This window comes from Canis lupus, chromosome 4 (genome assembly GCF_003254725.2).
Source record: "Canis lupus dingo isolate Sandy chromosome 4, ASM325472v2, whole genome shotgun sequence".
NCBI classification, from domain to species: domain Eukaryota; kingdom Metazoa; phylum Chordata; class Mammalia; order Carnivora; family Canidae; genus Canis; species Canis lupus.
The window spans coordinates 55,316,274-55,340,731 of NC_064246.1; the positions used below are offsets into that span (position 1 = coordinate 55,316,274).

Genomic DNA, 24,458 nt, shown 5'->3' on the forward strand with positions numbered 1-24,458 from the left:
TTCCTTAATCATTGTCTCCTGAATGAAACACTTATCCTGTTTTAAGCTCTAGCTCAAATGTCACCTCAATGCAAGGCATCACTAGATCCCTTCTCCCAGACAACCATTCTCTCCACTATCTTTGTACTCTGTTCTTGCCAGCCATGGAGCAGTGAGTTGGGACTATGGTACTGTAAGGTGGCTGTAGAATGAGTTCCTGTAGTAAGTGTATAGATTTGAGCCTTCTGAGGGCAAGCATAACATCCTCTGTATTCCAGCACTAAGGACAATATCTGGCACATGGATACAGAGTAAATATTTAACCTAGACTTAAATATTCAAAGTTGTTGTAAATTGGCAGATGTTCACACAATTTATGCAACTGGATAATACATTTAGCAAGGCCTTTGTTTTTAATTTTAAAACCATTTAGACTAAAGGATTTTATTTTTTTTCATGTTTAACAATCTTTAATTCAAATGTGAAAGTTCAGTACAAGCCATTTGTAGGGCTTGGGACTTGTTCTTTTAAAAACAAGAATGGAGGAATGCGACAGAATGATTTTTCCACTTTTCTTCAGAAACTTTCAAGGAAAGGATAGATCATAGGGCCATAAAGATCCATTTAGTCATACCCACTTTCTCCCCTATCAATAGTCTTTCACCCATTCCATAATCTTAATACACATTCCTGAAGAAAGATTTACAGTTCAGCTTGCTTACATAACCATTTAAAAATACTTAGCACCAGCTTGCTTCCTATAATGCCAAACAAATCAAATCATGAAACTACTTCAATATGCATTTCTTCTTTTTAAAACAAGGGGGTACTTATTTTTAGAAAGCAATACTTAGCCTACAGATACATTTCCCAGAAATGGCATGTGCCATTCAAAGGCCTAGACACGCTCATGCTTTCAAAGTGGAATACCTAGCCTAATGTGCATAGAAGCATGAATGGCAAAGTTGAAGATCCATATTATAACTATTTTTTCTATGTATTTGAAGCACAGTAAAAAAAAATTGGTACACTTTGGAAATTCAGTGGCACAAGGTACACTGTCATAACTTGACACAGACATTATACAGTTAAAAAAAAAAAAAGGAAATAAAAAGGGAAAAAATTCCCCTGTTTGAAACCCTGTATTACATAATTTTACCTGCCCAAACAGACCATTTACAAATATTAGGTCAATAAACTGCTAACATCCATAAAAAGGTAGCTTTCTTACTAAAATGCAAGAATTTAAAAGATTGGTATCTAAACAAGAAAAGACAAAAACAAACTGGAATGAAAACCTAGATATCACATCTAAAGTCGGGGCTTTTTGTTTGGGCCTTCATACTCTTCTCTCCCTCTACCATATCCTGCTGGAGTTCCAGGCCCCATTCCTCTAGGACCCTGTCCACCCACAGGTCCCGCACCTCCCTGCCCAAAGCGCTCAGAACGCATGTCGCTTCCCATCATGGAACCACTCATGGTTGCTGGCGGGACTCCAGGATTAGCTTCATAACCTATGCCACTGCCACCACCTAGAGGTGGAAATTTCTGGCCTCCTGAACCATAGGGATCTCCCATGTTCATTGCTCCTCCACCACCCATTCTCATGTCTCTTTCTCTTGGATCCACGTAGCCCATCCGGCTATAACTTTCCTCTCTTTGGCGTCTCATTTGTTCTTTCATCTCACGCTGCCGAATCATCTCTTCTTCCCTTCTACGCCGTTCTTCTTCTTGCCTTAGTTGCATTTCTTTACATTTCTGCATTTCTTGATTATGAAATTCTTCCATGCGTCTTAATTCTTCCTGGCATCTCATCAGATCTTGACGCAAAAGATTTGCCTGATGCTCATGATAGGCATCTTCCATTTCATTTTCCAATTTGTCTTTCGCATCTTTCATGTTTTTTTCAACTTGTTCCCTTTGCTGTTTTTCCATTTCATCCAGGGACTTCCATCGCTGAGAATATTCATACTCAAATGTGCCATGCTGGGCAACACGAGGAGGCGTTTCTCTCTCCTTTTGATACATTGGATTCTTCTGTGCAAGTTTTTCAGAAAGGCCATCTTCATCATCTAATTGTTCAAGTGGTTCCACAATGACTGGACGAGGCGTTGTTGTCAGTAAGAAAACACCTTCGCCGCATCTTTCAAATGCTTTTCTTGCCACTGGTTTAGAAGCAAATTCAACAATGCCTTTCCCTGTAGATCTCCCACGATCATCCACAATTACAACAGCCCTCTCAATAGGCCCAAAGTGGCTAAAGGCTTCTTCCAACACTTCGTTGGAAACATAAGGTGAAAGATTTCGCGCCGACAGGGTAGCAGCATGTGTGGCAAAGCGAACCCGAAGCTGCCTACCCCTCATGGGTGTATCATCGAGTTCAGGTTTGGCAATTTCAGCCAGTGCCCTAGATTCAAGTTTAATAAACCCAAATCCTTTGCCTTTGTTGATAAAAACTTCTCCTGGTTCTCCGAATTTAGCAGAGAGTCTTTTGAATTCATCCTCCATGATGTCCGCAGGTAGAGTCCCCAGAAACAACCAGCAGCGCCGCGTGTAGGTTTTCTCTCCGGGCCTCCTCAGGAGAGACAAGTTGGCTTTGAACCCCTCCGAGTCGGACATCTTCTCCTCGCTGCGGCCGCCGGGCGGGGCCCCCGGTGCTGCTGCTGCTGGAAGGGCGGGCGGTGCTGCGGCCCTCCGCGCGGCTCCCTCCCCCCCCACCCCCCGCCCCCCGCCCCGGCGGCTTGGGGCGGCCGCGGGCGGTACGCATTTTGCCGCCTTTCGGGCCTCCGGGGCCTGGGCCCTGTTTAGGCCCCGGGCGCGGGCCCCCTGCGGGCGGAGGCGGCGGCCCCCGGCCTGGGGCGGGGTGGTGGGGACCCCGCTGCTCTCGGCGCGGGCGGGGGCGCCCCAGGCGGCGCCGAGGTGACCGGTGACCGCGGGCGGCGGGGGCGGGGTGGGGCCCGGGCCCGCAGGGGCCCCCGAGGTCGGAGGAGTCGCGGGCGGTGCCGAGCCGGAGGCGGGGGGCGCTGCCCACTCCCGGAGGCAGGCCGGGCCGGGCCAGGCCCCTGAGGACCCACAGGCTTGGACGAGTCCTGCGGCGGCGGCGGCTGATGGCGGCGGCTGATGGCGGCGGCTGCTGCCGTTGCTGTTTGGTGCGGAGGTGGTGGCGGGATCGGGGGTTTGGGGCCGCCCTGGCCCGGGCCGGGCCCCATGGGTCCCCGGTTCTGATTGAGGCCCATGCCGGGCGGCGGGGAGCGGAAGTCGTGGAGGCCACCGCGGCCGCCGCCGCGGCTCCGGAACCGTCCCGAGACATGTCTGTGATCAAGGGGCGGTCGAGGCAGAAGCGGAGAAGACGCTCGGGGAACGCGGAGGCCACCTTGCTTCGCACAAGATGGCGGAGGGACACAGGCCTAGACTAAAGGATTTTAAAAATCTCTTTTCCTACTGGCTCATTTCTCTTAGGCTACCTCAAGTTCACCACTTTATATCCCGATATTAAGATCAGTACCACCAAAATACTTGACAAAATCTTTGCCATCCACGCTTAGGTTCCACTATTTTAACTGAAAAGCACAAGACTAGGATACATGATGCTGGAGGGCAGACTTTCCATTAAAAAAAAATGTAAGCTAAGTGATAAGGGCAGAGATTATGGAGTCAAGTAACCCAGAGTCTAATCTTAATTCTAATACAATGTAAATGGCCTTGGGGACATCACATAACTTTCCAGAGTTCAGTTTTCTCATTGGTAAATGGAGTAATAACCATAATTACCTCATAGGCTTTTTGAAGAGCTCAAATAAGATACTTTAAGTAAAATATTTAACCTGACACTTAAAAAGGCTCAATAAAATTGATGTTATTACTTTTAGAATAATACCCACTTCATTCTGTTAATGGTGGATAAATAATTAATGTACTGCCCCGTATGATGTCTAGCACATGATAAACACTGATGGCTAGTATTAATTTTAAATCAGGCCCTCTGAACAGTTCATCTCTCCTATTCTCCAAAAAACTGAACACTGTGAACTATAAACTTTATATTACACAATTTCAAACCTTCTTCTCATATTTGCAATTATGATCATTTGCCTCTCTCCTGCTATAATTCATAGGCACTCTAAGTTCATCAACTCTTTGGGCCTCCATTTTTTGATGAAAACAGGAATTGGAGTACATTATCTTTAGGGGCTTTCTGAACTTTAATTATATCCTGAATCTCATTGTTGACATAGGATTACAGAAACACAAACCCCTTGGCTTCTATTTAATTCTTCAATGAAACCACTGTTAATAGAGTTGCAGCCCCCAGGAGTCCAATTCCAGCAGCACAGGGCCCCGGATCCCAGGGCGCCCAAGAGGACAAAGCTGGTGATCCCACGTTCCCCCGGAACAGACAGAAGCAAGGACTCTCCTGCTGCTGGGTGCCCCCCCAAGCCGTGCAGAACAGCACACCTGCGTCGGCCCTGGGAGCATCTAGGCCAGTGTGGACTGGGAGACTGCATTAGTTACTCGCAGGGAACTGACTCCAGGGCTGGAAATCCGGCCGCCACCATTGTTTTTCCTTCTTGCTTCATCTTGTGTCTGGGAGACACGGGGCCACCAGGGAGCAGAGGCCTCACGGAGTAAACAACTCCCACTGAGCCTGGCACCCGGCAGGGGACGCTGCATCTCCCCCAGGTACACACACCTGAGAATCAGCATAGCACCCCTCCCCCAGAAGACCAGCTGGAAGAACAGGGAAGAGTGTTCTTGGCCAAGCAGTGCTGGAAAGCTCCAGGACCAAGGGAAAATCAAGGGAATATAATATATAGAACGAGAGGGTTTCCCCTCTTTAAAATTTTTTTTTTCCTTTTTCCATTATACTTGCTTTTATATCAGACTAAAAACTTAGTTTTTTCTCTTTTCCCACCTTAACTACAATATTTTACCAGCTCTTCATTTTTAAGTTTCTTTCTTTTTGACTTCCATATTTCTACAATTACATGTCTTAGACATACTTTTCATTTCTGGATTCCCTTCAACATATTCAATTTAATTTTGGGAGATATATGATATGGGTTTTGTTTTCTCTGCCTCGTTTTATTCTAAAATGGTGGAAGTTAATACCTTCTGAAACATGACCAACATACACCCATAACCAAGTGGAATACCATGCCGGTTCATTCTGTGAGATTATATTCTCCCTTTGTTCCCATTCTGCCCCCCTCTTTTATCTTGTTTATATTTTGGTGGTCAATGTTGGGGCTATCAAAAGTATTGCTGGTTTATATAAATTTGGGATTGACCATCTTCTAACACACAGAACTTAATATACTCAGAACAAAGAGAATCACCCTTTAGGACACCTCAGGTAAACTACATTCTCCCTCCACTACCACTTCACCACCACCATCTCCAAGTCCCATCTTTTTCTTTTTTCTTTTTCTTCTTTTCATTTTTTTTCTTCTTTTTTTTTTTTTTTCCTCCTTCTTGGGGATTTTCGGTCTTTTATTTTTTTACTACTTTCTTTTAAATTTTTTTTTCACTTTAGTGGTCCTTTTGTTTCATTTCATTCTGATCTTCTTTTTCATTTTCTGGTCTCTGACCTCGTCAGAATCATCTAGGATGGAATTTACTTAAGTCGTGGTTGTTATTCTTGACTCACCCCGCTCATACAGCCACTCTGCACTGAACAAAATAATCAGAAACAGCACTCTCTGCCACAGAGTTACAGAATATGGATTCCAATTCGATGTCAGAAAGCCAATTCAGAAGCACAATTATAAAGCTACTGGTGGCTGTGGAAAAAAGCATAAAGGACTCTAGGGACTTCATGACTACAGAATTGAGATCTAATCAGGCCAAAATTAAAAATAAACTGTAAATTTGTTTTATTTTATTTATCCATGAGAGACACACAGAGAGAGAGAGGCAGAGACACAGGCAGAGGGAAAGCAGGCTCCATGCAGGGAGCCCGAAGTGGGACTCAATCCTGAAACGCCCTGTGCCGAAGGCAGCCGCTTAACCGCTAAGCCAGCCATGCATTCCAATTAAAAATAAATTAAATGAGATGCAATCCAAACTGGATGTCCTAATGGCTAGAGTTAATGAGATGGAAGAAAGAGTGAGTGATATAGAAGACAAGTTGATGGTAAGGAAGGAAGCTGATGAAAAAAGAGAAAAACAAGAGACCATGAGGAAAGGCTAAGGGAAATAAATGATAGTCTGAGGTCTAAAATTGGTCTATAATTCTCCTTTTTGGTGGGGTGTTTGTCTGGTTTTGGAATCAGGGTGATGCGGGCCTCACCCTGCTCAAAAGAGAAAAACAATTAAGAGACCATGAGGAAAGGCTAAGGGAAATAAATGATAGTCTGAGAAGGAAGAATCTACATATAATTGGGGTTCCAGAAGACGCCAAGATGGAGAGAAGGCCAGAAAGTATATTTAAACAAATCACAGCAAAGAACTTCCCTAATTTGGAGAGGAAAACAGGCAATCAGATCAAGACATAGAGAGGGGATGCCTGGGTGGCGCAGTGCTTTAGCGCCTGCCTTTGGCCCAGGGCGCAATCCTAGAGACCCGGGATCGAATCCCACGTCGGGCTTCCGGTGCATGGAGCCTGCTTCTCCCTCTGTCTATGTCTCTGCCTCTCTCTCTCTCTCTCTCTGTGACTATCATAAATAAATAAAAATTAAAAAAAAAAGACATAGAGAGGACCCCTTTACTGCAAAATCAATAAAAACTGTTCAACACCTCACATTTAATAGTGAAACTTGCAAATTCCAAAGATAAAGAGAAAATCCTAAAGGCAGCTCGAGACAAGAGATTCTAAAGTTATATGGGGAGAAATATCAGATTAACAGCAGATATCTCCACAAAGACCTGGCAGACCAGAAAGGGCTGGCAGGATATATTCAGGGTACTAAATGAGAAGAACATGCAGCCAAGAATATTTTATCCAGCAAGGCTGTCATTCAGAATAGGAGAGATAAAAAGCTTCCAGGATAGGCAGAAACTGAAAGAATATGTGACCACCAAACCAACTCTGCAGGAAATATTAAGGAGGACCCTGTAAAACAAAGAGGAAGCCCAAAGAAATAATCCACAAACAGGAATTGAATCGGTATTACGATGACACTAAATTTGTATCTTTCAATAGTTACTCTGAACATGAATGGGCTAAATGATCCCATCAAAAGACGCAGGATTTCGGACTGGATAAAAAACCAAGACCCATCTATTTGCTGTCTACAAGAGATTCATTTTAGATCAAAGGACACCTCCAGCCTGAAAATCAAAGGTTGGAGAACCATTTACCATTGAAATGGTCCTCAAAAGAAAGCTGAGGTAGCAATCCTCATATCAGATAAATTAAAGTTTATACCAAAGACTATAGTATAAAATGAAGAGAACACTGTATCATACTTAAAGGATCTATCCAACAAGAACCTAAGAATCATGAATATTTATGCCCCTAATGTGGGAGCTGCCAAGTATATCAATCAATTAATAACCAAAGTAAAGAGATACTTAGATAATTATACACTAATAGTAGAAGACTTCAACACAGCACTTTCTGCAAATGAACAGATATTCTAAGCACAACATCTCAAAAGAAACAAGAGCTTTAAATGATATACTGGACCAGATGGATTTCGCAGATACATACAGAACTTTCCAAAAGCAACTGAATACGCATTCTTCTCAAGTGTACATGGAATTTTTTCCAGATTAGACCACGTACTGGGTCACGAATCAGGTCTCAACCAATACCAAAAGACTGGGATTGTTCCCTGCATATTTTCAGACCACAATGCTTTGAAACTAGAACTCAATCACAAGAAGAAATATGGAAGAAACTCAAACACATGGAGGTTAAAGAGCATCCTACTAAAAGATGAATGGGTCAACCAGTAAATTAGAGAGGAAGTAAAAAAGATTCATGGAAACTAATGAAAATGAAGATACAAGCATTCAAAATGTCTGGGATACAGCAAAAGCGGTCCTTTTTTTTTTTTTCTTTTTTTTTAAGATTTATTCTCTTATTTATTCATGACAGATATAGAGAGAGAAAGAGAGAGGCAGAGACACAGGAGGAAGGAGAAGCAGGCTCCATGCCGGGAACCCGACGCGGGACTCGATCCCGGGACTCCAAGATCACACCCTGGGCCAAAGGCAGGTGCCAAACCACTGAGCCACCCAGGGATCCCCAGCAAAAGCAGGAAAATACATCACAATACAAGCCCCCCTCAAAAAATTGAAAAAACTCAAATACACAGGCTAACCCTGCACCTAAAGGAACTGGAGAAAGAACAGCAAGTAAAACCTACACCCAACAGAAGAGAGATAATAAACAATCTAGCAGAACTCAGTGAAATAGAGACCAAAAGACTGTAGAACAGATCAACAAAACCAGGAGTTGGGTTCCTTGAAAGAATTAATAAGATAGACAAACCATTAGCCAGCCTTATTAAAAAGAAAAAAGATCCAAATTAATAAAATCATGAATGAAAGAGGAGAGATCACAACCAATACCAAGGAAATACAAACGATCTTAAAAACATATTATGAGCAGCAATATGCCAACACAGAAGAAATCTAGGCAATCTAGAAGAAATGGATGCATTTCTGGAAAACCACAAACTACCAAAACTGGAACAAGAAGAAATACAAAACCTGAAGAGGCCAATAACCAGCAAGGAAATTGAAGCAGTCATCAAAAACTTCCCAAGACACAAAAGTCCACGGCCAGATGGCTTCCCAGGGGAATTCTATCAAATGTTTAAAGAAACAATACCTATTCTACTAAAGCTGTTCCAGAGGAGAGAATTCCATTTGGATGGAATACTTCCAAACTGTTTAATGAGGCCCGCATCACCCTGATTCCAAAACCAGACAAACACCCCACCAAAAAGGAGAATTATAGACCAATATCCCTGATGAACACAGATGCAAAAATTATCAACAAGATACTAGCCAAAAGGATCCAACAATACATAAAGAAGATCATTCACCATGACCAAGTGGGATTTATCCCCAGGATGCAAGGTTGGTTCAACACTCAAAAAACAATCAACGTGATAGATCACATCAACAAAAGAAAAAACAAGAACCATATGATCCTCTCAATAGATGCAGAGAAACCATTTGACAAAATACAGCATCCATTCCTGATCAAAACTCTTCAGAGTGTAGGGATAGAGGGAACATTCCTCAGCATCATAAAAGCCATCTATGAAAAGCCCACAGCAAATATTCTCAATGGGGAAAACCTGAGAGCCTTTCCCCTAAGATCAGAAACAAGACAGGGATGTCCACTCTCACCACTGCAATTCAACATAGTACTAGAAGTCCTAGCCTCAGCAATCAGACAACAAAAAGAAATAGAAACCACTCAAATTGGCAAAGAAGTCAAACCCTCCCTCTTCAAAGATACATGACACTGTACCTAGAAAACCCAAAAGACTCCACCCTAAGATTGCTAGAACTCATACAGCAATTCAACAATATGGAAGGAAGGATACAAACTCAATGCCCAGAAATCAGAGGCATTTCTATACACTAACAATGAGGCTGAAGAAAGAGAAATTAAGGAGTCAATCCCATTTATAATTGCACCCAAAAGTATAAGATACCTAGGAATAAACCTAACCAAAGAGGTAAAGGATCTATACCCTAAAAACTACAGAACACTTCAGGAAGAAATTGAGGAAGACACAAAGAAATGGAAAAATATTCCATGCTCATAGAAGAATTAACATTGTGAAAATGCCTATGCTACCCAGGGCAATTTACACATTCAATGCAATCCTTATCAGAGTACCATGGACTTTCTTCAGAGAGTTAGAACAAATTATTTTAAGATTTGTGTAGAATCAGAAAAGACCCCAAATAGCCAGGGGAATTTTAAAAAAGAAAACCATATCTGGGGGCATCACAATGCCAGATTTCAGGTTGTACTACAAAGCTGTGGTCATCAAGACAGTCTGGTACTGGTACAAAAACAGACACATAGATCAATGGAACAGAATAGAGAATCCAGAAGTGGACCCTCAACTTCATGGTCAACTAATATTCGATAAAGGAGGAAAGACTATCCATTGGAAGAAAGACAGTCTCTTCAATAAATGGTGCTGGGAAAATTGGACATCCACATGCAGGAGAATGAAACTAGACCACTCTCTTGCACCATACACAAAGATAAACTCAAAATGGATGAAAGATCTAAATGGGAGACAAGAGTCCATCAAAATCCTAGAGGAGAACACAGGCAACACCCTTTTTAAACTCGGCCACAGTAAATTCTTGCAAGATACATCCAAGAAGGCAAAAGAAACAAAAGCAAAAATGAACTATTTGGACTTCATCAAGAGAAGAAGCTTTTGCACAGCAAAGGATACAGTCAACAAAACTAAAAGACAACCTACAGAATGGGAGAAGATATTTGCAAATGACGTATCAGATAAAGGGCTAGTTTCCAAGATCTATAAAGAACTTATTAAACTCAACACCAAAGAAACAAACAATCCAATCATAAAATGGGCAAAAGACATGAAGAGAAATCTCACAGAGGAAGACATAGACATGGCCAACACGCACATGAGAAAATGCTCTGCATCACTTGCCATCAGGGAAATACAAATCAAAACCACAATGAGATACCACCTCACACCAGTGAGAATGGGGAAAATTAACAAGGCAGGAAACAACAAATGTTAGAGAGGATGTGGAGAAAAGGGAACCCTCTTACCCTGTTGGTGGGAATGTGATCTGGTGCAGCCACTCTGGAAAACTGTGTGGAGGTTCCTCAAAGAGTTAAAAATAGACCTGCCCTACGACCCAGCAATTGCACTGTTGGGGATTTACCCCAAAGACACAGATGCAATGAAACGCCGGGACACCTGCACCCTGATGTTTATAGTAGCAATGTCCACAATAGCCAAACTGTGGAAGGAGCCTCTATGTCCATCGAAAAATGAATGGATAAAGATGTGGTTTATGTATACAATGGAATATTACTCAGCCATTAGAAATGACAAATACCCACCATTTGCTTCAACGTGGATGGAACTGGAGGGTATTACACAGAGTGAAAACAGTCAATCAGAGAAGGACAAACATTATATGTTCTCATTCATTTTGGGAATATAAATAATAGTGAAAGGGAATATAAGGGAAGGGAGAAGAAATGTGTGGGAAATATCAGAAAGGGAGACAGAACATGAAGACTCCTAACTCTGGGAAACGAACTAGGGGTGGTGGAAGGGGAGGAGGGCGGGGGGTGGGGGTGAATGGGTGACGGACACTGCGGGGGCACTTGACGGGATGAGCACTGGGTGTTATTCTGTATGTTGGCAAATTGAACACCAATAAAAAATACATTTATTATTAAAAAAAAAAAAGAGAGAGAAAGAAAACCAGAGTCGGGGGCATCACAATGCCGGATTTCAAGCTGTACTACAAAGCTGTGATCATCAAGACAGTGTGGTACTGGCACAAAAACAGACACATAGATCAATGGAACAGAAAAGAGAACCCAGAAATGGGCCCTCAACTCTATGGTCAGCTAATATTTGACAAAGCAGGAAAGACTATCCACTGGCAAAAGGACAGTCTCTTCAATAAATGGTGCTGGGAAAATTGAACGGCCACGTGCAGAAGAATGAAACTAGACCATTCTCTTACACCATACACAAAGATAAACTCAAAATGGATGAAAGATCTAAATGTGAGACAAGGATCTATCAAAATCCTAGAGAACACAGGTAACACCCTTTTTGAACTTGGCCACAGCAACTTCTTGCAAGATACATCTATGAAGGCAAGGGAAACAAAAGCAAAAATGAACTATTGGGACTTCATCAAGGTAAAAAGCTTCTGCACAGCAAAGAAACAGTCAACAAAACTAAAAGACAACCTACAGAATGGGAGAAGATACTTGCAAATGACCTATTGGATAAAGGGCTAGTATCTATAAAGAACTTACTAAACTCAACATCCAAGAAACAAACAATCCAATCATGAAACGGGCAAAAGACATGAACAGAAATTTCAGAGGAAGACATAGACACGGCCAATAAGCACATGAGAAAATGCTCCACATCACTTGCCATCAGGGAAATACAAATCAAAACCACAATGAGAAAAAAGAAAAAAAAAAAAAAAAACACAATGAGATACCACCCCTCACCAGTGAGAATGGTGAAACTTAACAAAACAGGAAACAACAAATGTTGGAGAGGATGTGGAGAAAGGGGAACCCTCTTGCACTCTTGGTGAGAATGTGAACTGGTGCAGCCCACTCTGGAAAACTGTGTGGAGGTTCCTCAAAGAGTTAAAAATAGACCTGCCCTACGACCCAGCAATGACACTGCTGGGGATTTACCCCAAAGATACAGATGCAGTGAAACGCCAGGACATCTGTACCCCAATGTTTATAGCAACGATGTCCACAATAGCCAAACTGTGGAAGGAGCCTCGGTGTCCACTGAAAGATGAATGGATAAAGAAGATGTGGTATATGTATACAAAGTAATATTACTCAGCCATTAGAAAGGGCGAATATTCACCATTTGTTTCAAAGTGGATAGAACTGGAGGGTATTATGCTGAGTGAAGTAAGTCAATCGGAGAAAGACAGTCATTATATGGTTTCAGTCATACAGGGAATATAAGAAATAATGAAAGAGATTATAGGGGAAAGGAGGGAAAATGAGAAAAATTAGAGAGGGTGACAAAATATGAGAGACTCCTAACTCTGGGAAACGAACAAGGGGTAGTGGAAGGCAGGCGGGCGGGGGGATGGGGTGACTGGATGACAAGCACTGAGGGCAGCACTTGATGAGATGAGCACTGGGTAGTATACTATATGTTGGCAAATCAAACTTCAATTTAAAAAAAAGAAAGAAAGATTGAAACCACTGTTTTATCAACCAGTCTGAAAATGCTTCAGGGTGAGGCCCATGATATCTAGCACAGTGTCTTATACTCAAGGCAATACACATTTGATAAATTAAATATGGTGCTTAATAAATTAAACACATTTTGAATTGATAATGACAAAGATGTCTGAATACCTACAATACTTTCAGGGCTCAAATGGCTCATAAGATGAATTATGAAGCACATACTAAACAACTATAATAAAATTATTATATTTAATAAAATTAAATTAAAATATTCCAAACAGAGCACTTAATTCAAAAGTATATTAAATCAAAAGTTCTTATTCACCCTCTCCTGGTCAGCTGTTGGAACAACAGAGATAAAGCAGAAAATGAAGCAATCATAAGGTAAACTGAAAATCTTTCATTCAAAACTTAACTATGTAATTTGAAACTTACAACTTTTAAGACCTTTTTATGTAAGAAACACTGTGAACACTCACCAGAGAAAATGAACTCAAGAAAAGGAAATTTGTGAAATTAACAAATGAGAACCTGAATTATTGCTAGAATCCATTTCCGTCTGTAAATTTTTTTCCAACAAATATTAAATTTTAAGTCTGTCTAGCACTTTAGATCATTGCTAGCATTCTAAAGAATTAGAACTAGTTAAAACCTTTAAAAAAAAAACTAAAAGGCATCAAAGGATCAACTTTCCTTACTAATATTTACTATATCCTCCTTTATTGGGAAGTTCAAATCCCTTTAGCTTCACTAGATCTCTGTAAAGTGGATGAACTAAGGTAGGCCTGAACCAAATCTCCAAAGTGTCTGTACACACAGCAGATACACAGGTACCCCATTATGGTGAGACTGACAGAGTTCAAATAGAGAGTGGGTGGTATACTGAAACTAGCATATGAATTTTCTTACTCCTGTTACTCTTATGTCTTCCATCTACCAACATTTAAGGATTCAGTTTAAGTATTACCTTTCAAATTCTTCCCATAGCCATTAGATACATTAAAGAGTAGCAGATACAAAGCAAATTTTAGGATTAAGAATTCAGATTAAACAGTATTTCAAAGTTTCTAAAGTCACAATTTGAGAAATAATACTTCCCATTTATTATTCAAAGTTCATTTTGAACTTTAGTACAAGATATACCCAAATCCCAAGTGAAGATAATACCGGCATCTGGCTTACCATGAGAATATCATGCTACTATACACATCAAGGTAAAAAATTCTTTGTTCCCAATTTACTTTTGCTAACATTAAGTTAATCCCACACTTGAGACTGAATAAAAGAACATCCTTGCCTCAATAAGAATCTAAAAGGGCTGAAGTGATGTGCATATTGTCATAACTCAATATAATTCCATTTTGTGAAAGTCAAGGACAATCAAACAAGGAAACAAGAGTTTAGCAAACAAATAAAAAAAAATTTTCAGCAACTTTCGACCCTAATAAACTCAGAAGTTCCTCAATCTCTGCAATATTGACATGTTAAGCCAGATCATTCTTTGTTGTGAGGATTATCCTGTATCTTATAGGATGTTTAGCAGAATTCCTCACCTCTAGCCACTAAATGGCAGCAGCACCCCCTGCCTGAGTTGTGACAACCAAAAATGTCCCCAGAAATTGGCAAATGTCTCAGGGGATTTGAGGTAGGGAGTGGGGGCAAAACTGGCCCCAGCTGAAAGTCACTATTAGCTAAAGTGATGGGGCAGGGGCGGAGGGGAGAGGTTTTTGCAGACTAAAGAACATGACTTCCCGGTTCCAAAAGGTTCCTGTTACCATGTCATAAACATGTGGATAGTTAGCAAGCCAGATTTTTAGGAAGCCTGTGTGGCTCAGTCAATTAAGTGTCTGACTCTTGATTTTGGCTCAGATCTTGATGTCAGTGTCCTGGGATAGAACCTGGCCTCACAGTCCCTGCTCAGTGGGGATCTGCTTGGGATTCACTCTCCCTCTCCCTCTTCCACTCCTCTCTAAAATAAATCTATCTTTTAAAATTATAATAATAAAGCCCAAAATAGAGATTCATAAAATTATATAACTTCAAAACTAAAAAGAGCCTTAGGGATTATCCAACAAAATCGAACTCTCCTGTATTACATAGATGAAAAGACCAAAACTAAACTGCTGAAGTTGCTTGCTCAGAGCTTCTAAGTACAAGTCAGTGCAGGACAATTTAGGTCAACAATCATTAAAAAATATTCTTTGTGCAAAACTCCATCCTGGAACTATAAAGAGAAACAAGAAGTATCCCTACCTATCCAGAGTATACAAGCTAGTAAAGAGCACAGAGACATAACATGAAGCCACTATGAAGACAAGCATGCTAAAAGGAAGGAGGGATTAATTTCCTTCCTTCTCAGTGAGATCTGAGAAATCTCCTAAAGAAGAAACATCTGAACAGGGTTTTAAATAATTAGAACTCCTATATAGACAGGAAGTGAAGGCACAGGATGAACGCCAAGAAGCAAATAAATAGACAGCATATTCAGAAAAAGTAAGTAAGTCATCCCATACTAGGGTGGGATGATAAAAGATAAAGAAAATCTTGAAAAGCAAATTGCAGACAAATCCTAAGGAGCAGTGCCTCCCATTTTCTTCTTTAGCCCACCTGTTCATTCCCCTGACCCAGGAACTGGAAACAGCTAAATATAATGGGAACTCAGTAATAGCTTATAATGATAAAAAAAAAAAAAAACAGTAATAGCAGCTAGAATTTAGGGTGGGATTGTTATATGCTATGCACTATGCTAAACACTTCATATACATTACCTCATTTAATCCTCATAAAAAATCCAAGGCATAGGTACTAATATTACTCTCCTCGCATATTTAAATACAAAAACTCAGGAAAGATAAGTAATCTTTCCAAAATCAAACGGTTTAAAAAGTGGATTCACACCCAACTTATCGGTTTCCGAAAGCCTATGAACTAAGCCAAAATAAGTTCCAACAAATGCGCCAGATTATCAATCTCCAAATATCAACAGCTGTACTGCAGAAGAGGGGAAGACAGACAAGAAGAAGGTGACAGTGAAAGGCTCCTTGCCATTCCTGACTTAACTGCATTTCCCTAACGAAAAAACTTTTGTTCTGGGGTCTAAGAATACTCTGGAGAATATAGTATAAAGCTTTAAAATTTCCTATGACTAGGGCAGCCTTAGGCAAGTCATTTTACTTTGAGGAGCTTCAATTTCCTTGTCTGAAAAATGGGTGTAGCAATACCTACACTATGAAAGATGTTATGAGAATGAGATCAAGCATATAAGGCGTTTAACACGACGCTAGATACATTGTAAAGCGCGGTTGTCTCCGATACAGCCCCTGCTCATGGTAAGCAGGAACGAGAGGGAACTAGAAAAGTCGGACGCTCCCAACACCGTTGGGAAAAGCGTTAACCATGCTCAGAGACTGTCCAGAAAAGAGATTCACAATGTCCCTTGAATAACCGGTTATCCTGATTCCGTCGGAGCCATGCAGCACGGCGGCGGAAAGATGGAGTGACCAAGTAGACTGGCTGTCCCGTTCGTTTCCACAGCCACAGAACCTAAGGGCCGAGGGTGGCACACAGGCGCCCAGGAATTAACTGACAACCCGGTAAGGAGTCCTTGAGTCCTCTGCAACTCCGGGGTGAAAAGACTTACCCTAAGGCCAGCTTCCTCCGCAGGTTCGGCATCCATGATGCACCTGAAACATCAACACAAGCAGTCAGTTCCGATTTCCACCTCCATTCCCTCCTACGGCGCCTAAACCGCTCAGAAATCCCTACCCAAGCGCTCCAGCGTTGCCGCCGCCATCTTCCTCCCTCCCTCTACGGAAGCCTCCGAGTTCACGCACTGCCGGGACCACGCGCATGCGCAGTTCTCAGGTTGCCTGCCCCCGCGCGAGACCCGGCAGTACTCCCGCCCCGGGTGCCGTCCTGGGGACCGCGAACGCGCCGCCCGCGCCTGAGGTGTGAGCCGGACAACTTTGCCTGGGAGTGAGTGACTTTAACACAGGCCGAAGACTGAGAGTGTACGGACATTCATGGAGATCCAGAAAAATTGAGAAACCTCCCCTCACACGTGGCCAGAAAGAGTAGGACAAGAGACGGTGAACAAGCCACCTAACGTGGGTGGACCTGTTTCCTCAGCAAAACAGAAAAGCGGCACAGGCTTGTTGTGAAGATCACTAGAGATCGTGTGGAAAGCTCTTTCAAAGAACAAACAGCTCAAATATAGAGTATGATGTCCTAGTCCCTATGTTAATCTCCAGGTTGATCTACAAGAGATAAATCAATACTCATATGCCGGGCAGGCGTTTCACTAAATCTGTGAATTCCTCACAGCAATCCGACCAGGCATGGGTTATCACCTTCCTGCAAGTGAGAAAGCAGATTGGGACAGGTTAAGGTATCTCCAACAACAACCGGCAAAACCACTGATTCAGCCTCGGCCTGGATGCCTCCCAAACTGGTGCCCCTACCCACATTCAAAAACAGGCTTGGCCTCTCCCCGTTAGGAGAGATCTCCGGCGTCGTTCGTCCCCGTTCAGGGCTGCCACATACCCCAGGAGAGCCGGGGCGCGGAGCCCGCAGCTCCACACACATCGCCCTTCACGGAGCCGGCACCCCATCAAGTCACGCGATTCTGCTCCTCTTTGAGTCCGAAGACTCTAGGGCCAGAATTTCCTCGCGGTTGCAGAAACTAACTCTTCCGGTCTTTTTTGATTTGATTCGAACGTTTATCTTTTGGTTAACTGGCTTGTTGCAGGTCTCTGCAGAATCTCCGGAGCTAGCGAAGTACCCTGGCACAGAGCGTTCACAACTACTTGACGGAATAGTGGCTGAACTATTCAAAAATTAAAAACTTAAAACGGCTGGTCGAGGTGACTCCACTAGTCAGTCTAACGCTTTAATTAGTACTTTGCTGTGGGAGGTGAGAAAGCCTGACCCCCAGGCTGGGCTCGGCAGCACCGGGACTCCTGGCCCCGGGCGGCGGCGGCAGGCAGAGCCCCGCGCGCGCGGCCGCCCCTCCCAGCCCGGCGGCGGCGGCGGCGGCGGCGGCGGCGGGAGCGGCGCTCGCGGTGCGGCCTGGGCCTCGGCGCGCGCCGTAGCGGCGGGCCCGGCGAGGCGGGGCTCCGAGCCAGCCCCGCCCCCTTCCCGGCTGCGGCGTGGGGCTGCGAACGGTCTGCTCCTGGGGTTCCTTCGTTCGTCCCTGCTGGGCCGTGATCATGGGACAGGAGCCGCGCACGCTGCCGCCCTCTCCTAACTGGTACTGCGCCCGCTGCAGCGATGCGGTGCCCGGGGGCCTCTTCGGCTTCGCAGCGCGGACCTCCGTCTTCCTTGTGCGCGTGGGCCCAAGCGCTGGCGCGATCCCTGGGACGCCCCCATTTCGAGGTAACTCCCCGCTTTGAGCCCCCGCCCTCCTGCCCTTGTTGGGTTCGTCGTAGGCGCCGAGGGAGAGTTTCTAGGCACCCTTCCCTGCAGGTGGGGAAACTGAGGCCCAGGTTGGCAGAAGGATACCAGGCTGAGTTGCGTCCGCGTCTCCAGGATTGAGTTACCATACCACGCTGTGGCTGCGCGGCCCCGCCTCCTGGCGCTCTCGCGTAGAACCGCTCGCTCCCTCGAGTTACCCCTTTATGGAGCCAGGCGTTGATAACCTCTGTGGCCTCCCTCCCCGACGCAGCGCACACTGTCCCCTGGGAGCCTCCCTGCGTTCCGGGGCTGTCTACAGCTCCAGGCCCTGAACAACGTCCTGGAAATAGATGATACCTGTTTCTTGAAGATGAATGAGTTGAGCCAGATGCTTTCAGGCTCCAAGCTAGGTTTAGATTTTGCCTTGGGACATGGCAAGCCAGTTATTTATTCTTTCCCAAATGACCTCTGGGCCACGTTTAAATAAGAATCACTTTTACATTCTTCATTTGAGCCGCTCCTCAGCCTGTGAACTGTGAACAACAAGGGATATCAGCAGCATTTTACGGCTGAAAAGAGTGAGGCTCAAGGAGATAAAATGACTGGGCTGAAGTCCCGTGGCAGAGCCAGAACCAGCACTTGGGATTTCTGATTGTGAGTGCCTGGATATTTTTGTTATGCCATGGGATAAGTGAAGTCCCACTCGTCTAACATCAGTATGATCCTCCCAGGAATCTTAGGTAGCACTCTAACCTGAAGTCCGGTTTTGCTTGAAGTCGTAGGGGAGTTGGTGGGACACACCGAAAGGGTCTCTGGCTTCACATTTTCTCATCATCCGGGTCAATACAACCTCTGCGCCACCAGCTCTGATGATGGAACTGTGAAAATCTGGGATGCGGAAACAAAAACAGTTGTGACAGAACATGCACTCCATCAGGTACTGTGGCTTACCGGTTTCTCAGACCATTATTATATATTTGCTGAGGGTTCTTTTGTTTCAAGTACGCTAACTCATCTGTGCAAGTTAACTTTTATAATAATGTCCATTATTTGGATGAGAAGCTCTATATTCTATATATAAATTGTAAGATGCCTCAAAACTTTTTTGGAAGGAGATACATATAAACCAGAGGTCAGCAAACTACTGTGCTGCCTGTTTTTGCAAATTGGTTTTATTGGAACACACCCTCAGTCATTCATTTAAGTATTGGCTGCTTGCATACTACAACAGCAGAGTAGTTGTACCAGAGACAGTATGGCACACAAAGTCTAAAATGTCTACAATCTGGTTTTTTAACATGGAAAAGACTCCTGACATAAACTGTAAATGAATGAAATTTGTTTCTAAACCAGATGATTACTTACTAAGCCTACCTTTTGAGAGAATGTAGAAAAGAAAAAGACTCAATCTTAGTAAGAACTTTCAATTAAGCTAAAGGAAGAAATGTTTTTAAATAGTTCTTTAATCCTTAGGAGCTTAAATTCTTCTACCATTTGGTTAATGTAGTCTTGGTATACAAGTGGTACTAACGGTATTTATTAAGTACGTATCAATGTGCCTAGTATTATACAAGTTAAAAATGAAGTAAAAATTCAGCACTGACAAATGAAAAGCAATGTATTTTTGTTTTGTTTTAAAGCATACAATATCAGCACTGCATTGGTCTCCTCAAGTAAAGGATTTAATAGTATCTGGAGATGAAAAAGGAGTAGTTTTCTGTTACTGGCTTAACCGAAATGACAGCCAGCACCTCTTTATAGAACCCAGGACAATTTTCTGTCTTACTTGCTCACCTCATCATGAAGATTTAGTAGCCATTGGGTAAGTACTGTGTCATCTGTACTGGTAATTTGTTTTTGTTAATGAGCATATTTTGCATTTGCTTTATCTTCTCTTCCTTATTCCTCAGAGGAAGCCATGTATAGGTATTAACCATTCCCTGAGCCCATGGTATCATTTATTCCTGTGACTTCCAGGTCCTTACTGTCCTTCTCACTCTCTCTGTTTTTATTTCTTTAATTTCTACAATAGTGTACTTTCCTCATTCTTCACATCTGATTTCTTCAGCTAGCCTCCAAATGTAGGAAATACCCTCTTTCTCCCCTTTCCTCTCTCAATATTTGCTCTTGGAGATAACATTTACTCTCAGAATGTCAGAGGACTTAACTCTGTCCCTGTTCGCAGCTCTCCCTCTGGATTGGGACAGTAGTCTGGCATTGGGCGCTGCCTCCGCCTCGATCACCAGGATTATTTCACATAAACTGCCTGAATGGGCACCACCCTTTTCCTCACCGCTCCATCTACTACTCTCCCAAAGATGTCTTATCACTCTAGTTTGGATATTTGACATAAGCACTAGAATGCTAGAGGAGAAGTCTGGTTGGAGTGAATTCAAGAGACTGGGGTACAGTAGTCAAGATACACATGGAGACTTTTGTTTTTTGTACAAATGTGCATAGACATGAAGCCAGAGGAGGTACATGGTAGTAAAGGGAATATTAAATGGAAGATAATAGGGCATATTTTTATGCTGATGGAAGAGGAAAAGCTGGTTGCATGGAGAAATGGTAATAAATACAGGAGTGATATGAGAAGTCAAGAGGGATTGTATCCAGATCACAAGTAGAAAGGACAAGTGAGAATATGGAAATAGTTGCAGGTGGGTTTGTAGATCTGGCTGGAAGAGGAAGGTGTTTGTTGTCGGGTTTTTTTTTTAAGATGTTTTTGGGTTTTTTTAAAGATTATATTTATTATTCGTGGGAGACACAGAAAGAGAGGCAGAGATACAGGCAGAGAGAGGAGAAGCAGGCTCCATGCAAGGAGCCTGATGTGGGACTCCATCTTGGGAATCTGGGATCAGGCCCTGAGCCACCCAGTTGTCCCGAGGAAGGTATTTCATTCTGATGTCTTCTGATTTTCTCTGTGAGTCATAAGTCAGAAAGGTAGAGTCAAATTCAAAGTGGGGCTGGGAGCACGCAGGAAGATGTAAAAATAGTCATCTCAGAGAATAAAAAAATGAGCTTACTGAGAGAAATTGTAGGTCCAGTGGTCCGTATTGAGGCCAAGCTCTGAATCAAAATCATGAATTCAAAGTAAACTATTCAAACTGAGAAAGGGTATGGTTGGATTTGACAAGATTTGAAGTTTTGTGGAGTAAATACTTCTGAAAGAGACAGGACAAAGCTGCTAAGGGTGTTTTTAAAGGAGTGATAACGAAGCATGAGGGGAAGGATAGGAAAACAGGTATGTGTGCGTAATAGTGAAAATGGGAGGAGTCTGTGGATCGGTGGTCTGCTGGGTGAAGTGAGCAGCGTTACAGTGGGAGCGCTAGAGGAAGAGCAGAATGGGTGGTAGGCAGGGATCAAAGAAGGTAGGATCAAACTGACCTTGAAAGATGAGCAAGAATCCACAAGAAAAGAAGAAATCTTTCAGGTAGAGGGAACTGCACAGAGGATTGAATCAGAATGATTTGTTTTTAGAGGCTCTTCCAAATGGCAATCATTTCCTGAAAGGCTGATTAAAAATGAAGAACAGCTTGGTCACTTGACTGTTAGGTTGCAAAACTTGTTGGGTTTTCGAAGTCCATGTCTGCAAAGATTGATGTATGATTTCATTTTTTTTTTTTTAAGTAAGGCTGTTATGGGAAAATGTTTTTAATAAAAGTTTCTCCTTTTATTAAAGGAGTGTAATGGTGTTTTTCCCTATAGGACTATCTAGTGTGTAGGAAATGTAAGGAGGTACACCCAACTTTGGAGTGCAGTTTGTACTTCTAGCAAAGCAAAGATGTATACATCTTACATCCTGGCAGTTCCACTACTATGCATTAAATCTGAAATTGTCTTAAGTGTGCATAAGATTATTAATGGCATTTTTGTTTTGTTTTGTTTTGTTTGTAATAGTAATAAACGGAAGCCCTCTAAATGGAAAAATGAGTAAATTTGTGTTATAGTCACACAGTGGAGTGCCATCCAATAGTGTAAGTGACTGACTAGGAACCAGAGTTACATGCATCCACATCAATGACTCGCTAACAATAAGTGGGAAAAAAACAAGTTACAGAAAAACAGACTGCATGATACCATTTATATGAAGTTTTAAAATACACAGAATCATTTTCAATTGTCTTTAGGAACATAGACAAAGAAAGGCTAGGAATGATGGAACAGAAATTCACGAATAGCAGTTTACCTCTGGGGAAGAGAGAGAGAGAAGTTTGATTGGGGTGGGTTGTATAAAGGACTTTAACCATCTTGATAATTGGGTTTGTTTTTTTTTTTTTCCTTTAAGCTGGTTGATAGATACTTCTTTTTTTTTTTTTTTTGATACTTCTTTATGTGTATGAAATACTTCATCTATTTTTTTTTTTAAAAAGCTATTAGAATTTCTCGGTGTCCTCTGAATTTTAAAAAAATGATAGGCTTGGAATATCCAGGTCTAGAAGCTGCAGTACTCAGTTTTTTGTTGAGTTCACAGTTAGAAAAATTACAAGGATTTTACAAGGATTACTTGTAAAAAGTGGGAGAGGTGTAAGTGTGTTAGGACAAATTCTGTCTCTAGTCAGAAGGATTGCTGGAGCCCAAAAATTACTGTTCTTCTATAAGTTTCCCCTTCAAACACAAGTATGCTTCACCCTATGAACTTTATGCCAGGCAACATAATACATTATTACTTAGTGCCAAGACTTTGATTGGAACAGCAGTGGTGGTGAGAAAAGGACAAAACAAGATTATTTCTTGCTTTCTTCCTTCTCCTTCATCCCTAGTACACTTAACTTTTAGATGTGCACGATGATAATTCCTAATCCAAAATGTTTACTGTTCAGTCTTCATTTTTCAATATTCCTAACTCTTGTTCTTTAGCTACAAGGATGGCATAGTGGTTATAATTGACATCAGTAAGAAAGGAGAAGTTATTCACAGGCTTCGAGGCCATGATGATGAGATCCACTCCATAGCCTGGTGTCCCCTGCCTGGTGAAGACTGTTTATCCATTAATCAAGAAGAAAATTCAGGTAGAGATGATTTAAGAGGGTTGAGTACTTCTCAGACCTAAAGAACAATGTGGATAAAACTAAATCATTTGAATTACATTTAAAACATTAAGTTTTACAGATCATATCTATAAACATAATGGCTAAATTTCAGGAACCTTGCAGACTAGTTTTTCTTTGACAAGTTCATGTTTAAAATAAGTTAAAAACAAAATGACTTTCTCTACCCTAGAAGAACCTGAAATCCCCAATGGTAAAGTTATAGCACAAACTCCAGTAACAAACGGCTGCTACTTAGCCACTGGAAGCAAAGATCAGACCATTCGAATCTGGAGCTGCTCTAGAGGCCGAGGTAAGATTTGATATGTGATGTTTCTTTTGTGATGTAACCTATAGTGATTGGTAGAAGTAGAAACTTTTTTTAATTGTGTCTTCTTATCCTAAGATTATGGTATCTGCCAGAAGGCAGTTCTTTACTTTTCTATCCAGAAAGTTGCTCCCCCCAGTCTGACTTTGGTTTTGGAGATGAGAGTTTCTGGTGCCTTCATAAAAGGGGCACTGTCATGGAAGGCAAGATGTTTGTTATAAGGATAGGAATATTAGAACTTAGGAAAGTGTGGATCAGAGGATTAGAAAAGACCTAGAGGTTTTAATGCACAAATGCTAGATAAATAATATATATACAATGTAGAAGTACATGTTTAAATGTTATATCTCAGTTTATCCAAACTATAAGGATCCTCAGTCATTCAGCTTTCCCAAGCCTCTCTCTGTGAATAGAACTTTTACGTTCAATTTATAAATTGAGAGGCACTCCAGGCAGAGTGGGCGTGGATTTTACTTTATAGTAAAAATCTAGCCTTTTTCTTTATAGCAGTCTTCTTTCTCCACTTTATTTAAAACCATGAAAGTTTGGTCATCTTTATCTAAATGCATTAGTGCATATAAAGCAAATCATAGTTATAGCTTAGTCAATGGTAACTAACAGTATAACTCTGGAAAACAAATTTTTTAAAAGAATTGTAGACTGCTTTTGGACATACCATGGCCAATCCTCCCAAGTGGGAACAACATTAGGCCAAGAATCCCTCCAGAAGGGTAACCTCTAAGCTTATGGATGTCTAGTACAATGATTTTCAATTCTAGTCATGCAACAAAATCACCTGGAGAGTTTTTGGAAAATGTGGGTACCTGGACCCCACCTTAAA

General features: G+C 42.2%; 2 protein-coding genes and 1 pseudogene across 7 annotated transcripts in view; 1 reads left to right on the forward strand and 2 right to left on the reverse strand.

Moving 5' to 3' along the window:
- Positions 1 to 17,507, reverse strand: part of MRPL22 (mitochondrial ribosomal protein L22) — a 38,191-nt gene extending 20,684 nt beyond the window's left edge. The window contains exons 1-2 of one of the 3 annotated variants that reach the window (XM_025434443.3): positions 17,411 to 17,507; positions 16,509 to 16,551 (exon numbers count right to left, since the gene is read on the reverse strand). In XM_025434443.3, coding sequence (XP_025290228.1) covers positions 16,509 to 16,540 — 32 coding nt within the window. In that variant the 5' untranslated portion in view covers positions 16,541 to 16,551; positions 17,411 to 17,507. Of the gene's footprint in view, positions 1 to 16,508; positions 16,552 to 16,633; positions 16,851 to 17,410 lie in introns of those variants that run through there. The other 2 variants (XM_025434442.3, XM_025434444.3) reach the window with 2 other exon arrangements.
- On the reverse strand, positions 422 to 3,514 carry LOC112651628 (splicing factor, proline- and glutamine-rich-like; annotated as a pseudogene).
- A 460-nt stretch (positions 17,508 to 17,967) lies between the features above and the next one.
- Positions 17,968 to 24,458, forward strand: part of GEMIN5 (gem nuclear organelle associated protein 5) — a 40,173-nt gene continuing 33,682 nt past the window's right edge. For 2 of the 4 annotated variants that reach the window (XM_025435484.3, XM_025435485.3), the window contains exons 1-5: positions 17,968 to 18,241; positions 19,036 to 19,196; positions 19,900 to 20,081; positions 23,120 to 23,271; positions 23,483 to 23,602. In XM_025435484.3, coding sequence (XP_025291269.1) covers positions 18,076 to 18,241; positions 19,036 to 19,196; positions 19,900 to 20,081; positions 23,120 to 23,271; positions 23,483 to 23,602 — 781 coding nt within the window. In that variant the 5' untranslated portion in view covers positions 17,968 to 18,075. The remainder of the gene's footprint in view (positions 18,242 to 19,035; positions 19,197 to 19,899; positions 20,082 to 23,119; positions 23,272 to 23,482; positions 23,603 to 24,458) is intronic. The other 2 variants (XM_049109205.1, XM_049109206.1) reach the window with 1 other exon arrangement.